This window comes from Mobula hypostoma, chromosome 16 (assembly GCF_963921235.1).
Source record: "Mobula hypostoma chromosome 16, sMobHyp1.1, whole genome shotgun sequence".
NCBI lineage: Eukaryota > Metazoa > Chordata > Chondrichthyes > Myliobatiformes > Myliobatidae > Mobula > Mobula hypostoma.
Genome location: NC_086112.1, coordinates 31492194 through 31509684, shown reverse-complemented (window position 1 = coordinate 31509684; position 17491 = coordinate 31492194). Strand labels below are relative to the sequence as shown.

Genomic DNA, 17491 nt, shown 5'->3' with positions numbered 1-17491 from the left:
AAAAGAAGATTATGCTGGCATACTCAATGAGATGTAAATTAAATGGCCTCCATTCTGACATTGATGTATTGACCATATACCATACTTGTCAGAATATTTTCTCATTCTTTTTTTTTCCCTTGCTCCCTCTTTGCTAGCAGCCTTCTTGCACTTCAGTGCAATCTCACCCTCACGGCAGTCTGGGGTTACTCAAGACATAGGACTACATTCGGGCACTGGATCACAAGGGAGCGATCCACAGACACTAATGACCACTACGTTCCCCTTCCCCTTCTTTGTCCTTTGGCTTCATGATAGATTTTTATGCAGTGTGTCTTTTTCTGCATTGGAATGACTCCTTGAAGACTGTTAGGGACGAAGTGATGGAGTACTTGGTAACAGAGGACAAGATAGGACAAAGTCAGCATGGTTTCCTTAAGGGAAAATCTTGCCTGACGAACCTTTTGGAATTCTTTGAGGGGATTACAAGTAGGATAGATAAAAGGGATGCAGTGGATGTTGTATATTTGGATTTTCAGAAGGCACACAAAGTGGAACACATCAGGCTGCTTACCAATTTAAGAGCCTGTGGTATTACAGTAAAGTTACTAACACGGCTCAGGCATTGGTTGATTGGAAGAAGGCAGTGAGGGGGAAATAAAAGGATCCTTGTCTGGTTGGCTGTCAGTGACGTGGTGTTCCACAGGGATCGGTGTTGGGACCGCTTCTTTTTATGCTGTACAGTATATGAATGACTTAGATGATGAAATAGATGGCTTTGATTCTAAGTTTGCAGATGATACCAAGATTGGTGGAGGGGCAGGTAGTGATGAGGAAACAGGTAGGATGCAGAAGGATTTAGACAGATAAGGAGAATGGGCAAGAAAGTGGCAAATGAAATATAACATTGGCAAATGCATGGCAATGCACTTTGGTAGTTGAAATAAATGTGCAGAACTATTATCTAAATGGGGAGAAAATCCAAAAATCTGAGATGCAAGGAGACTTGAGAGTCCTTGTGCAGAACATTCTAAAGATTAACTTGCAGGTTGAGTCTGTGGTGAGGGAGGCAACTGAAATGTTAGCATTCGTTTCAAGAAGTCTAGAATACAAGAGCAAGGATGTGATGCTGAGGCTTTATAATGCACTGATGAGGCCTCATCTTGAGTATTGTGTACAGTTTTGGGCTCCTCATCTTAGAAGAAATGTGCTGGCATTGGAGAGGATCCAGAAGAGGTTCACAAGGATGATTCCATGAATGAAAGGGTTATCATACAAGGAACATTTGACAGCTCTGGGTCTGTACTCGCTGGAATTTGGAATGATGGTGGGAGGGATCTCATTGAAACCTTTCAAATGTTGAAAGGGCTAGACAGAGTAGATGTGGAAAGAATGTTTCCCATGGTGGGAGAGTCTAGGACAAGAGGGCACAGCCTCAGGATAGAGGAGTATCCATTCAAAACAGAGATGCAGGGAAACTTCTTTAGCCAAAGGGTGGTGAATTTGTGGAATTTGTTGCCACGTTTATTTGTGGACACCAGGTCATTGAGTGCATTTAAGGCAGAGATTGATAGATTCTTGATTGGACATGGCATCAAAGGTTACGGGGAGAAGGCCGGGAAATGGGGTTGGGGAGGAGGAAAAAAAAGGATCAGCCATGATTGAATGGCGGAGCAGACTCAATGGGTCAAAAGGACTAAATTGTGGTCTAAGATTGGTGAAACTTCAACAAAAACAAAGCATTAAGCATTGTTATCTGCTACTTTGGCTGGGAAACATGCAAATCTCACTCTTACAAGATACCAGAAACCCTAGCACAGTTTTCAGCATGAATTCATCTGATTTTATTGTTGTTATGAAGGAAAATAATGAGGTAAGTGGCTTACTGCACCAAAAAGCTGAAATCTGTTGGCACAGATAAGCAAACAGTATTTGCTTATCTATGGCTATTTTTGTGTTCACCTTGGAACTCTTTCCATTCATTTTGTACTCTTCCTTGCTTTATCTGTCCAAAATGTGTCTTTTGTCTCCCTCGGAATGGAAATAAACCCATTGCCAGTTTATTGATCTATGTTTTTGCTTTGTTATTTATGGTGCTATTTATCTACATATTTATATACCATTAGATACAAGTTAATACTCCATCACATGTGGGCATAGATTCAATGATTGATCATTGATCCAACTACTTTTATAATATGAGCAAAATATAATGTTTGCTTCCTTTATTGTACTTGGAATCCCAATGGCATTTTAATTGACTCCCAAAACTAGATGAAGTTGCTAGAACACAATCAAAGGCACTTCAGTTGGAAAGCTCCCCTGACTGAGGCAAGGGAGAAAAAGCCATTGTTTTCCAGGTTTGATAGTTATGGATTCATAACAGACCTTTCAGTCCATCAAATACTCACCAGGTACTCTCCTTACCAAAACCATGAGACCTTGCTTCTAGAACCTCTTTCCAATCCATCCAACTTTTATCTTCTTACCTGCCCAATCCTGGTCAAAGCAGGTAGGACAGCAACATTTAAATAAAGCATTGTCGTTAATATCTGGCTAAACTCCAGGTGCCAAGATCCCAAGGCTTTCTAGGGAACGAACCAACCAGCAAGCATTTTTTTTTTTGGAATGTGAAAGGATACCCGAGCACCCAGATGCAAGGCACAGGATTACAGGAAAAAACATGGAAATTTCACACAGACTGCACATGAGGTCAGGAATGAACCCAATCTCTGGTGCTGTAAGGCAGTAGTACTGCTAGTTATGTCACTGTGCTACCCTGAAATCTTGTATACTTCAATCAGATCATTCTTCTAAACTCTAAAGAGCATATTCCCCAACCTGCTGTACCTTTCTTCTTACATCATTCATTTCTTCCTAGGGATCAACCTCAGGAACCTTCTCATCATCAACTCAAATACAACCACATCATTCCTTAAGGTTGGAGAAGAATACGGTATTCTGTGCTCCAGCTGTGGTCTCACCAGCTCCCTGTAAAGATGTATTACAGGTTCCCTACTTTTATACTCCACACCCCTCTCAATAAAGGCCAACATGTGCTTTTAGAAGGACTGAACAATTACAAGAAAAGTATCTGCTATTATCTTTCATAGTCTTGCCTAGGTTGTTACCAATTGCCTTTAAAACTACTAATCAGAGAAAACCTCACATTATACTGATAATTGAGTATGGTTGTACGAAAGAGTGACATTGTCATACATTTTGTACATTAAGTAGAACAGCGGACCAGATGCTGCAGCTGTAATAAATGCTATACTGGCTATGTTTGCTACTGTTATATATGAAATTATTATGAGAGAAATCCTTGGGACATGGATATACATAATTCAATGCAAAAATGTTGCCGTCTGTGGTTTCCTAGTTTTCCATAGTTTGCATCATTTTACATTTTACTTCCATGAACACTTTCAGAACATAAGATAACTGAACTATTCTCACTTTCAAATACCCTCAGAAGTGTTAGCCATTAACCTAATTCTTTCTTGGGTATGTGAGGTTGTGAATGATTCCCACAACTAGACGAAGAAGAACGAGTTCCCTCTTTTTCTTAGAAAGAATTACTTCCTCAAGCAAAATGACCAAAAGCACAAAAAAAATCTCTTTCTTGTCTGTGAAATTTTACTGAGTGTAAGTTGGTTGAAATATTTGCCCAGAGGGCAATGGTCACTGTTTTATGAAGAAATTCAGTTGTCTCCTGAAAGGACTGTATAACTAGAAGCCATTTTTCTTTTCCTTTAAAATATATGAACAAAAACGACAAGCAGATAGTATATACCAACATATTTGGTACCTAAATAAGATAAGATACCATCTACCAAGAATTATACAGACTCCTAAAGTGCCTATTCAACTAGCTCTTTGAGAAGGAATTTTTTCCACAGTGTCTTTGGAAACAAAGAAGAAAGTGTAAGGCCATACTCTGAATCGGGCTTGAATTCTGCTTAGACAGACAGATAGGTACATCAACTTGTGAAAGTGGAATAATCTAAATTATTAATGGCAAATGAAGAGTGGGAACTTGCAGTTAATTTGACTCAAATTGGCACAAAGAGGTGAGCTCTACATGGAGGGTTTATTAGGGTGTGGAGGGCATAAATCTTTATTACAGATATAAAGGGGTTTCCGTTGTGGATTATCAGATTGGTAGGTTCAAGACCTTACTAATAGGAAGATTAAATGAGCAGGCATAAGGAGAAAAAGAGATCATGATGAAGATGTGATCAAGAAGTTGGGGGTGGTGTAGGTTCAGATGGTGATAGGTTTGCGAGGGAGGAAACAGATAGCAGTTGGGAAGACAGACTATCATTGGAAAGGAAGTGGAAGTTAGAATCTGAAGAAACATATAGACGCCTCCAGGCCAACAAGTAACATACTAACTCACCTTCTAGCTAACCTTTCCTTATAGCTCATACTCTCGAATCCAGGCAGCAACCTGGTACACCTCTTATGCACCCTTTCAATATCGATTCTATAATGAGGTAACTAGAACAGCACACAAAACTCCAAGTACCATCTGACTAAAGTTTTATATAGCTACAGCATGATTTCCTTACTATTACACTCAACACACCTGCCAATGAAGACAAGGTTACCATATGCCTTCTTTACCACCTTAACCATTTATGAACTCACTTTCAGTGAACGATGGACATGGGGACCACAAAATTTCTTTGTACCTCGATGCTTTTAAGGGATCTACCATTAACTCCACATTTTCTCCTATTATTTGACACTCTAAAGTGTAAAACCTCACACTTGCCTGGATTAAGCTCCATCTGCCACTTTGCTGTCCATATCTGTAACTGATCAATATCTCATTGTATTCTTTGATAGTCGTTTACACTGCCCACAACTCCACCAACCTTGGTGCCATTCAGAGACTTTCTAATTCACCCAGTTATATTTTCATCCAATTCATTGACATATATCACAAGCAACAGAAGCTCCAGCACCGACGCTTGAAAGACACTACTAGTCACAGATCTGCAGTCAAACTAACAGTCTTCCTCCTCTGCTCTCTGTGTTTCATGGGCGAGCCAGTTCTGAATCCACACTTGCAATTCACCCTGCATCTCATGCTTCTTTATCTTTTGAACTAACCTACCATGAGGGATCTTGTCAAAAGCTTTACCCAAGTCCACGTAGATCAACTGCCTTACCACCATCAAGCCACTTTGTCACTTTCTCAAAAAACTAAATCAAGTTTGTAAGACATAACCTACCCCTCACAAAGCCATGCTGACTGTCCCTATGAAAGTCATGCTTTTCCAAATACATATAAATCCTCTTCTTTGGTATCTCCAATAGCCCCCCTATCGTTGATATGAGACTCACTGGCCTATAATTACCGATTATCCCTATTTCATTTCTTGAACAAAAGCACAATATTTGCTACTCTAGTCCTCCAGGACCTTGCCTGTACTAGTGAGAACACAGTGAATCTTGTCAGAGCCCCAAAGCCTCAGCAATCTCCTCACTTGCTTCTTTCAAAATTCTGGGGCATATGGCATCAGACCCTTGAGACTTATCCACCTTAAAGCTTTTCGGAAGCCCCAGCACTACCTTCTCCTCAATCTCATGATGACTCAGTTTATTAACATGCCCCATTTACTTCTCCTCAGTAAACACCAATTCATTTAGTACCTCAGCCACCTACTCTGACTGCAAACACAAATTCCTTCCTTTATCTTTGAGGGGACTTACTGTCTGCCTAGTTATCACTTTATCTTAACAAAAGAATAAAATACTTCGGAATTCTCCTTGATTCTGTTCACCAAGGGCATTTCATGACCCCTTTTGGCCTTCCTAATCGCCTGCCCAAGCACTTTCCTGCTTTTTATTATATAGGGACCCATTTTGGCTTTCCCTTCCTAAACCTTACATATGTTTGCTTTTCCATCCTGACTAATTTTAGGCCTCTTGGGTCATCTAAGTTTCCCTTACCTAACCATCCTTGTCCTTGCACCTTACTGAAACATACCGATCCTGAACTCTGATCGGTTCTGGTCTTTGGATAACTCCTATATCTCAAAAGTTCCTTTCAGTTAGTGACTTGCACAAGGCTTTGGGACACCTGGTCAATTCTGACAGTCAAAATGTCTAAATAAACAAGCAGCTACCTGTGAACAGACTGATCACCCTGAAATCGTCAACAGTTGAGCACGATGAATTCAATCCCAACATTTTGGGGTTAGTATTTATCAACACTTGTTATTCTCGCTTGGAAGGACTCATTTAAAGATGGAAATGGTGAAAAAAAGGAACAAAATGGACCAGAACACTTCTGTGTTGACAGTTATTAAGGTACTAGACTAGCATCCAGTGATCTGGACTTGTAATCTGGAGACATGAATTCAAATTGCAGGCTGGGGATAGGGATCTGCAGTTCAAGATTAAGTAAATCTGGATTAAGATTAGTACAGATGACCAGAACATCATTGGATTCTTGTAGAACGCAAATTTGGTGCCCTAAAGGGAAAGAAACCTGCCCGGCCTATTTCCAACCAAATCAGAAGGGTTGATTCTTAACCATCTCTTTAGACGATTGGCAAGTAGACCTATAAACAATATACGTCAACCTTGCTGGCAATGTCCATATTCCTTGAAGAGAAAATCGTACACTTTGGAGGACAATTTCTCAGGCCATTTTGTGACTGTAGCTGTAGAATTATTCTTCTAAACTATTTTTACCATTTTGCCACAAATAGAATCATCTGCCTATGTATTTCACTGTTGATGCAAAATAATGAATCTTTTCACTTGACTACAATTCATCAAAAAATAACTTAAGCTGGCAATTGGTAATTTCAAACAGGAAGAGTAGTCTGTATACAAACACTGCAAGCACTTTAATTAGTACAATGGAACAAAATTAAAAGAAGAATATAAAAGTTTTGCTCTGAACAGCAATGAGAGCACAGTTTCAATTTACCATATAGAAAATGCATTTACAGCATGAAAAGAATATTCAACCTATTACATTCACTTCTTTCACAGATGATATACTGTTTGTCATACACAGTAACTAATTCCACATTACTGTGCAATGAAAAAGCAAGTGGAAACTAAACAAACTAATATCAAAAACGTGGAAAATTAAAAGATTGCACAGAGGAGATTTCATGATGATATTGGAGTGTTTGAGATTGTAGAAATAATCATGGGCAAAGCTTCAAGCAATTTGTCTACTTTGCAAGAAATAAAACCTATTCAAACTCTTGAAACTGTGTGTATTCTATCCTGTAGTTCAAAGGGGTTATAATGTTGATATCTATACCAGATAAATAATTTAATTTGATAGATTATATAATATTTCTGATACATAATCAAGAACTTCTGAATTTAAAAGCAAAACTACATCTGGAAAACACTTATTGTTATTACACTTTGACTTAATCTGTAATTACAATTTGTAATCTTCATTTTTTGCGGTGACGAATTACAAAATAATTAACATTTTTTGCATATGAATTGGGTATTATTTCAGATATGCTTTCATGTTGGTGCACTGGTTAGGTAATAGCTTATTACAAAAAAAATGTTGAGGCTTATACTGATAGACAGTAATAAATGTCTAGGAAATATAATTGGACAAACTTAGGTGAAATTAAACATTTTGTTTTCTCTAAGATTAGTTACAATCGCTTATTATGCTTTATTTGGCCTGTGTAATTGACGGAAGTGCAAACTAATAATAATGTGGTAAAGATAACTAACACTTTTCTGAAAACTTTCAACAACATAAATGATCACCTTAAAGAAATGAAAAGACTGAGAAATAAATAAAGGTTGGACTAAAACTGTAGGTGAATTATAATGCATAAATTTAAGATCAGATCCAACAAAGGAGAAAGAAAGAAATTAGCAGAAGGATTAGGCTATGAGGAAAAAATTTTTAAAAGTTCACTATTTTTTAAATGTAATTTATGTACAAGAATTGAGGAAACTGCATAGAATCAATGTATTAAAAAACTCAATGCTACAGTTATTGCTGTAAACAAACAAGTAAATGGAAGGGGGAACGATGGAAAACAGCATCAAAAATGCACAATATTGCTTTCATAATTTAAAAAAGTTACAGCATTCTGAGAAAATAATAATTAGGCTATAGTCTTATGTTCTTAAACCAACTAGAATTCAGTGATCTGATTTATTTGGTTCAGCTTGTATAATCATTAGATGCAGAAATTAATTTTTCTTATTGTATTTTATTATAAAAATATTTATGCCACAAATAAATTCATGAGTTGTTCAGTGCACCTTGATGTTCACATGGTTTACGGGCTTCTTCTTACCTCCCAGAGATGACGGCTGTTCCTGAGACCTCCCAGTTGCACCTTTTCCCTGGAGATGGAAACTCCCTGGTAAGGTCCCAGCCAAGTTCCCTGTGGGATGCGTTGTGCTGCGCAGATGCCATAGCCCAGGCCTGGCACCGTACTGGTACACAGGCACACCTCCCGTGGCAGCTCACGCAGTCCACAGGGCACATCGGGTGGAGCTGTGCCTGCACTGCTGCTCGTGCCCACGAGACGACGCAGAGAGTGGAGTGGTCCGTGCATCGGGCACTCGCCATTCCGATTGTCAGCACACATGTCACAGCCTGAGGAAAGGAGAACAAACTTGTAACGAATGACATGAGAAGGAACACAGACAATGCAACAGCAGATCAGGTGACCATGGATTAATCTGACAGTTGAGGGAAAGTAAGAGTGAGAGGCAAGAGGAGCAGATAGGTTAATCCAAGCTGTGAATTAAACGCAAGTTAGACTGAGTCTAAAGGATGTGGATATTTTTCAGTGTTATGAAGGAGCAGGGGACAGAGACAGTTTGAATCACATAAGAAAATTGCACTGGCTGGGGAAAGACAACTACAGTATTAATAACAGCATTATATTTATGCAACACACACAAGATGCTGGAGGTATTCAGCAGGTTAAATGGCATATATGGCGGGAAGTGTACAGCTGATATTTTGGGCGGAGGCCCTTCATCAGGATTTCCATTAGCTACAGAATCACTTGTGATTACATTTATGCAGTACCTTTCTATCATCTTACACATATTGACAATGAGAGTGAAAAAAATGTCCTGGAGGAAATACTATCTATAGGAAAGATTTCAGACTAGAAAAGTAGGTCAATTGACAAGGTAAAGTGGACATCTTGAGCAAAAAGTCCGAGTACGTGCCAATGTGGAGGGACAGGTTACACAAGATGGTGTAGAGGGCATATGAGAGAAGCTTTCTTTGATTCACCAGTAAGGAGATTGGAATGCAATGGAATAGAAAGGGTAGCACACACAAAATGCCAGAGGAATTCAGCTGGTCAGGTAGTATCTATGGAGGAAAATGAACAGTCAATGTTTCAGGCCTAGAACCTTCATCAGGCCTGGAAAGGAAGGGGCAGGAACCAAAATAAAAGGGTGGGGGAAGGAGCATAAGCTGTAAAGTAATAAATAAATCCAGGGAGGAGAGAGGTAGATGGCTGGGTGAAAGGGAATCATGCGAGAACCTACCAATTATAGGTGCAAATGTACATCGATTTCTCTAACTTCCAGTAATCATCCCCCTCTGTTCCTATTGTCTCCCTTTGTTTCTTGTCATTGTGGTGATTCTCCTCACCCCTTCTCTTACCCTCATGATCTGCCCATCACGTCCTTCTGTTTTCCAACCTCATTCCCTTTATTCCATAGTCTACTATCCTCTCCTATCAGGTTCCTTCTTATTCAGTTCTTTACCATTTCCATCTATCACACCCCCCAGATTCTCCTATCACCCCTGTCCCCCAGCCACCTACCTACCTTCCCCCTCATTTGGACTCACCTATCACCTGCCAGCTCGTACTCCCCCCCCCACCCCCCACCCCCGTTTTATTCTGACTTTTGTCTCCTTCCTTTCTGGTCCTGATGAAAGGTTTGGGACTGAAAGATCGACTGTATGTTTCTCTCCATAATTCTGCCTGACCGACTGAGTTGTGTGCGTTGCTCAAGATTTCTAGCATCCGCTGAATGCCATATGTCAGAACGGGCTGTGAAGGAAGAGCGGGGGACCATCCATTAGAAGGGCACGGCTGGAAATAGCAGGTGGCAAAATATTTCTTCGTATAATTTATTAAAACTTATTAGACCTGCAAAATTTTTACCAACACAAACACAAGAAAAAAGAAAGGTGGATCTATAAAACCGCAAATTGGCGTGACTGCATATTTTATCTTTTCATAAAGCGATGACTTTTCATAAAATCGTCTTCTCCTACGTGGCACACCAATGGCAGGTGAAAGCGGATAAATATACGTAATGGAAAGCGAAAGTCCAACATATCACAGAGCTGACAAAAAGCTTTAAAACTTGCAAAAACTATAGTTAAAATGTGAATCCTTAGTTAACTCACACACCTATTCAAAGCTTAACATTGGAATTTACAGTTTAGTTTTGGTTTATAAATTGCGAGCTATCAGTCTAATTAGTAGATATTTAGACCGAGGCGAGCTTTCTTTATTTCCCGCCCGCCCTTTCATTGGCAGTATGTATGGCCATACAGTACATTCTGAATTACTGGTCTGTTCATACATAGTGGCAGTGTACTAACTTACCCCAAGTGTTCGCGCCTAGGTATTTCCCCTAATAACTCTATACATCAATGTCGTGTTACAACTCCCTCAGCGAATTATTTGCATTTTGTGTTCTACCTCTATTTAACACTTCTCCATTTGTTATACTGTATTTCAGTGCACTTTAAGTATCCCTCGAGGTTTATTTTAACGCAATTGAAGCTGGCAGCCTCGGATAGGCCACCGCCTCTTATCTGGGTTTAATGGATGTTACCCGCGTCACCTCTGCATCTTTCGCTTGGTTTTAAAACTTGGAAATAAGAACAATACTGTAATCTGAATGGATGCCACCATCTGCCGCGACGTCTCGGAGGTGGGCAGCTTAGTCCAAACATTTATTAAGTAGCAAGAAGGCTGCGTTATTGCAATAAACGTGCCAGGTTAAAGAATAGCAAACTCAATTCATTAAAGAAGGAGAATGTAAAATGAATGAGAAATCATTCAGGAAATCATATTGCCTGTCATTGTGACCCCGCAACGCGATTAACCGCCTTACTTTTGTAAATAATTGTTATTGCTTGCCGTCCAGTGTAGTTGGTTTCCAAAAATTGTAAATAATCAAGAAGTCGTCACATTCTTCCATACGCAGCTGCGCACTTTACATTGGAAACTGCATCCATTCCGCACAGTTAAAACTATTATACGGTAACATGGTTCTCGGCAGAAATGTTTGCAACAGGCAAACACATGAAACATATTCTTCACACCCGACACGTGACGAACCCTTATATAAATAGTAATCTTGTGTATAGATAACAAGCTGGGATTTAAGAAATGCCAGGAGGTTCAAATATCACGGGATGTTAGTCTTAAAAGATGCCAGTCCCTGCATCAGTGTACTAACAATCCCAGTGCGTGCGGCAACAACACTTGCCGTTTCTTTTCGCTTCTGCAAATTTGTTGCAGCGGGTCGAATAGAAGGAGATTCATTGGATTGGTTGTGCTGAACTACCGTGTCTGAATTTATGAATGGGAGATGGAGTTCGGAGATTGAAACTAACCGAAGTCTTCAGCGGTCCTGAGTTTCTTGCTTTCCATTTTAATTATGAAGGGAGGCCCTTCCCCGAATTACTCGGCCCTTTCACGTTAAACAATGCGTGCCGGATTTTCCCTTCTCAACTTAATTCAAAGTTTACAGCAGTGGGGTTACTTTTAGTTTATTTTAATGCAGCTCGGTCAGTTAACTTGCTTCTTAGATTATTACACGAGCAAATCAAATGTCCCTATTGAAATGTATGGGTGACTTTCCGTAACAGTGCTCTAGATATTTTAGTGTTTCATCACCAAAGAGTTCTTACGTTTGCGTATATTTCAGCAAGTAAGATATTTTATAATATTTTATGACGTTATTATTTACAAAAGGGGAAAGAAGAAATATGTCAAAACAGTTATTAATGAACTGGTTTAATTTGCTACATTCGGTTTAATATATGTGCACACTTTCATTCCACAATATTTACACTACATCCAAAATCACAAATACAACGTCAAATCCCATCTTTGATGCCGAAAATTAAATAGGCCTTCAGACAATCTGTCCTTTTTGTTGCATTCCTTAAACAACGTTTGATACCATGACGGTTCGAGAAGACAAACACTTTTGCACCACGGAATTATCCGAAAACTTTCCTAGTAATTATTCTACCCACTTGGTGTATGCACTCGTTTTCAAAATGGTTTCAACGTTATGACACATTGAGTGTTGGAGATAGCAGTCGTCCTGCTATCTGCTTTTCATTAAATCAATTATATATTCCCACGTAACTAAATTCCACTATAACACGTCGTTGTATAAACTTCTTGTTTAATGTTTATTAAGAAATTTTTATTTTTCTCTAATCAGCTGGACAAGCTGTTATCTGGAAATTATCTAAGCTACTGGTAGAAAGTGTCTTTAACCGATAGACTGAGTGCCTTACATTGAACAAAATCGTTTATCGTCACTATCAGTTTGGTTTCTGAAACATTTTCAATACCAATTTTAAGTTCTTAAATAATATCAAGACCAGTTCTTAATGCACTTTACATTTAATCATTGGTTACTGTTATCGGCGTCCACTACCTAACTTTCAGCGCACAATAAATGCAAGTAACTGAATACCCTTGTCCATTTTAAACTGTCATAGTATATATCGCACATAGGTTATAGTGTATGAGAAATGCCAAAAAAAAACAGAACAAAATGCGCACGCTATAAAATATCCTGTCTCTATAACATAAACATCTTTGAATTAATCAATACTGGAGACACATTCAATTCTGCGCTAATTTTGTTTTGTTGTAGACAGAATAGCATTAAAATGACAGAAGTGTGAGTTTGCAACCTCTCCACGCCTTTCTCCCGCACGCTGTGCTAATCTGTGGTAAAGATTCTAAATTCGTTGGTTGACAAGTGTTCATCATGTTATAGATATATCAGTTTGGAATAGACCCATTAGTATCTCATGTTGTGGTCAACCGTCATTTATAAACATATTTATGAAAATATTCCCAGGATTTGCTATACAACTGATTGTGGTGTGAGTTTAACTCCCTCACTCGGCTCCCTTGCTGTCATATTTTTTCACCGATACCCGAGTATTCCTGGATATAAAAATGAAGACTGGAGCTGGATGGCGCCGTTGGGCAGCTGATTGGATTTTGCCAGGCTGACGGAGTTTGGGGGAAGACAGATAGGATTTTTAGATAAAACTGCGGCTGGTCCCTAAGAGACCCAAACAATACCGAGATGATGAATAGCATCTCTGAGGCGATCGATCGGTGCCCTGATATAGTCGATTCGGCCAGCTTTCTCCAGAAAACTAGTGGCAATTAATTGTGTCTTGTCCGCTCATCGCTCATCTTTGTCTGGCAGTTATCGATGGAGATTAGTGCTGATGGACCATTTTATCACGTTAAATAAACATTCACCACCTTTCAACCAAAGGAAATATGGATAATAGAGCGATAGTTAGAAGTGTTGGTCACTCTACAGCTGACGGTTTAGATTATGGGAAATATGTGCTAATTTGACACATTTGATCTTTTTGGATACTTTATTCTGAGATCTTGAAAGAATATGGGATCGGAAAGTTGGGTGGCGTTTACCAGTTAATTCTATCCGGAATCTATCTCAGTCTTGCAGTGGAATCTTTCACTGATTTCTGTTTATCTCAGCATCTGTGAAGACCTTGCCCATTCATCCAAGCCGCTCTATAAATGAAATGAGTTATCTCGGCTTAGCTGTTGAAAAAAATATCGATCAAACAAAAAAGTATCTATGGATTCGAGAAAACAAATGTCTGTCCTGAGTGTGTCGATGATAGAATTATACTTCTCCAGTAAGTCCCTGTCAAATGTTTACCTGTTCAAACTAAAAAGTTACAGTATCATTAATGGGAGGCTTTTAAAACTGAAGTCCACGTCACTCAGAACATAAGTGAAATCACGCTCTGGTCTGTAGCAGGCAGTGTCTTTGAAAACGCATATTTTAACCATCACTGTAATTATGATTATGATTAGGGAGGGCTAAAAATTGCGTGTTCATCCTCCCACTGACCTTTTGCCTCTCATTTCAATGGATCCAAATTGAGTCATATTCTACACGACGTTTTGCAATACTCTGTAAGGTGTTATCAATCGTCGAAATGCATCCTATCTTTTTATAGGTTGCCGGAGACATCTCTAGCCATTCAACTGTTTGATTGAATGTTCCAATGTTTGATTGCCGATAAAGCATATTGCGGCCAGATTGGCTGGAAATACTTTCAAAGTTGACTGGTAATAATATTGCTTGCTGGGCCAAATTTCAAGAGAAATTTACATGCAGTTAATGCAGTTATATCAAAGCAACGGGTGCAAAATTGCAAATTGAGGCCGTTCCCTGAAACAACTTTTCGTCGGTTCAGAATTCTTTGTTATAGATTCCAACAAGGAAAGGGGATTGATTGTAAGGTTAACAAGCAAAGCGAATCTCGCTACCTTGCCGTGCTTCGTGCTCTCAGTAATGGGCTCGTGCAACACGTTTTGCCATTTTATGTCGTTGATGCGAGGTGGGGGTGAAATTTCAATGTGACAAACTTGTTTACATCGTCAAAGGAGCCGAATATATAAAAGACACAGATCTCACTTGGGAGAATTATTATTTAATAAGTGGATGCACGTTAGTGGGCATTCTGCTTGGGGTCATCACATTTTATATTTTGCCACACTTTGTCTACACTGCGGTGTGAAATGTTTCCTGCATTAAAGTGATTTTGGAGTAAAGGTACAAATAGCGACAATGCACATGTAAAGTGTTGGAGAAGAAGGTAATGATCACTCACGGTTATTGGGGTCGGTGCCGTGGTTGTTAAGAGGGATGATCTCCATTCTCTGCTGTCCGTACAAATAATAGTCCAGATCCTCAGTTGTGAAAGAGAATCTCGGCGTCCTGTCTGTCTCGGGTGAACAAAGCTCCTTGCTCGGATTGCCGTTGAGCGCCAGGGGTGGATCGGAACCCGCGAGCTGCCGTAACCCGGAGATCTGCGGCACCGTGACTGGGGTCAGGCCGGACAGGGACAGGGAACACGCCGAAGAAGAGGCCGAGGAGGCGGTGGAAGACGACGTGGAGGTGAGAGGTCCCGAGTGCTGGCGGAGGCTCTCGCTTGCCGGGCCAGCTCTGTCGAGCGGCTGCAGCTGGTTGGGAATCACTGTCAATGAACCGACTTTCAGCTGGGTCTGGGGGAAGAGCTGCTTCCAATGCTGGATATAGGCAGGATCGACCTTCAGGAAAGCTGATCCGCTGTGCTCGCTGGGTTTCATCATCTCTAAAGATTTCCAACTTTAAAGAAAACAAAACATTGGCTAATAACTAAGTAATGCGTCAAGTTACCCTAAGTTAAACTTTTAATCGTGTTAAGTAATTTCTTGGACTTTATGCGTGATATCTAAACAAAACGTTTATTATAACATATTTAACACAGACACGGTATTTCAATGCAAAAATATGTTTTACCAACTCATTAAGAATTGTCCCACTGGCAGGTACACAACCTGGATAAGCTGCGGTTAGAGTGAATACAGCGTGTTCTGTAATTGACGACTATTAAAGTGAGACGCTAAGTAATTACAGCGCTTTTGTGTTCAATTGCGGAACGCATGGGCGCGCACAAACACACACGGAAAATTAAAGAGTTTAAAAATGTGCATCTTTACGCACACCAAATGGACGAGTCACCATGTCTCCGAAAGGACATCTGAATCGTTTCAATGTTGCCAACAAGCTTTGAGATACCGCGTAAACATAACATGGCACCAACTGTCTGTTCTCACCACATCCTTCACAGAAGTAAATTCATAAAGTGATATACAGAACTTGCAGAACTCTCTGGATCAGCTGCCAACTTGGAGCTTCCGTCCGTCTGAGAAATTACGGTACCAAATAACGTAGTTTAGGCTGTACTTACCCACGATGTTATTTCACTCTGGATGCAGATTTAAAGAAAATAAAATTCTTGCTATTTTTATGTTTCTCTGCTTATTTGTCCGAAAAGCATGTTTCTTGTCTGAGAGGTCGGCGCGTGTTAGATCCGAGCCACAGAATCTCTCATCTACGCGGTTCCTAGAACGTTTACAAGCGGACTTGGAGCTGGACACGTGGTTTTTACGACAGCACAGATTAGAGTAGTGGTGGGGGGGAGGGGAGGGGTGGCGGTGTGTGGCAGTCAGTAATATAACATTGATCAAAACTAAAAAGCAACCACAGCCCGCTCACTATGTGCGATTTACACCACTGACCACCATACAATATCATATTTCCACAAAGATAAGGCGAAACTTGCAGCACGGCAGTCATAAACAGGAGTGTCTGTATTCGCATTATACTATATTTCTCATTGTACAACTTGAGTAATGTTCCGTTTTACAGTCCGTGTAATGTATTTTAACAATGTGCATATGTGATCTAATCTCTGAAGTGTTGGTGACACTTACACAATTTCTATCTGTTCCAGTGATCACATTAACAGAAGAGTGCGATTAAGAAATTTGGCCGAGCCAGGTAAGTGTATGTTATAATAGGGTTTAAATACTCATGACCAGATTTTAACTGGTAGAGTTTTATCCTGAAGTTTGAATATTTCAATTCTTTCTGGGCATTAACGCTTTACTGTCATCGCTGTTCCTGCTTCTAACGTCAGGCCTCTACCCTTTTCCATCACGAGCATCTGTATGCTCCGTTTCTTTCATCACTAACTTTTTTCTTCCTTGGTCCAGCTTTCATTGTGCTTTTCCTAACACCTTTTGTTCACCAGTTTAAATTCTTTTAACATGCGATTGGAATATTCAGGTTTAAGATTCAGTGGCCGGTCCTTTAACCAACTCCCCGCTTTCCCTTTTGAATGCGAGCAAATTCTGAGAAACTAGCTGCGCTGTTTGGATTGCGTCTCTATCTAAAGCGGCGCATATTCCACTAACTCCAATGGGGCAGCGCTGGAAATGTTTTGACTGGCGTCATTTTGACAAGGTCGTCCGTCATCTAGTCTATAGATTGATAACACACAGTGATAAAGCAAACACAATCACACGGAAAGGAATTTTGGTGCGAAATAAAGTTGACGCTGAGACATTTGCTTCAGTTAAAAAGAATGCATTATGCCAACGGGTTTTCAAAATAATGTGAACTCTGAACTTCAGATTTCTAAAGCAACGACTGATGGTGCGTACTGTACTAATAATACACTGTGCTAGACTCTATTAACATTACAGTCGTGATGGTATTGGCGGTTCACGGTAAACCGATGTTTGAGACTACTTTACGTGATTTACTTTTCATTCGTATTATATGGCGATACAATGGACGCCAGAAACAAATGGAACTTGATAAATATTTGTCATAAGAACTTTGTCATATTATATTCTGAAGT

General features: G+C 39.8%; 1 protein-coding gene across 1 annotated transcript in view; it reads right to left on the bottom strand.

Moving 5' to 3' along the window:
- The window catches only part of prdm6 (PR domain containing 6), a 228263-nt gene extending 212871 nt beyond the window's left edge, over positions 1-15392 (bottom strand). Inside the window, exons 1-2 of the mRNA XM_063069171.1 lie at positions 14912-15392; positions 8295-8599 (exon numbers count right to left, since the gene is read on the bottom strand). Coding sequence (XP_062925241.1) covers positions 8295-8599; positions 14912-15392 — 786 coding nt within the window. The remainder of the gene's footprint in view (positions 1-8294; positions 8600-14911) is intronic.
- Positions 15393-17491: the final 2099 nt, after the last annotated feature.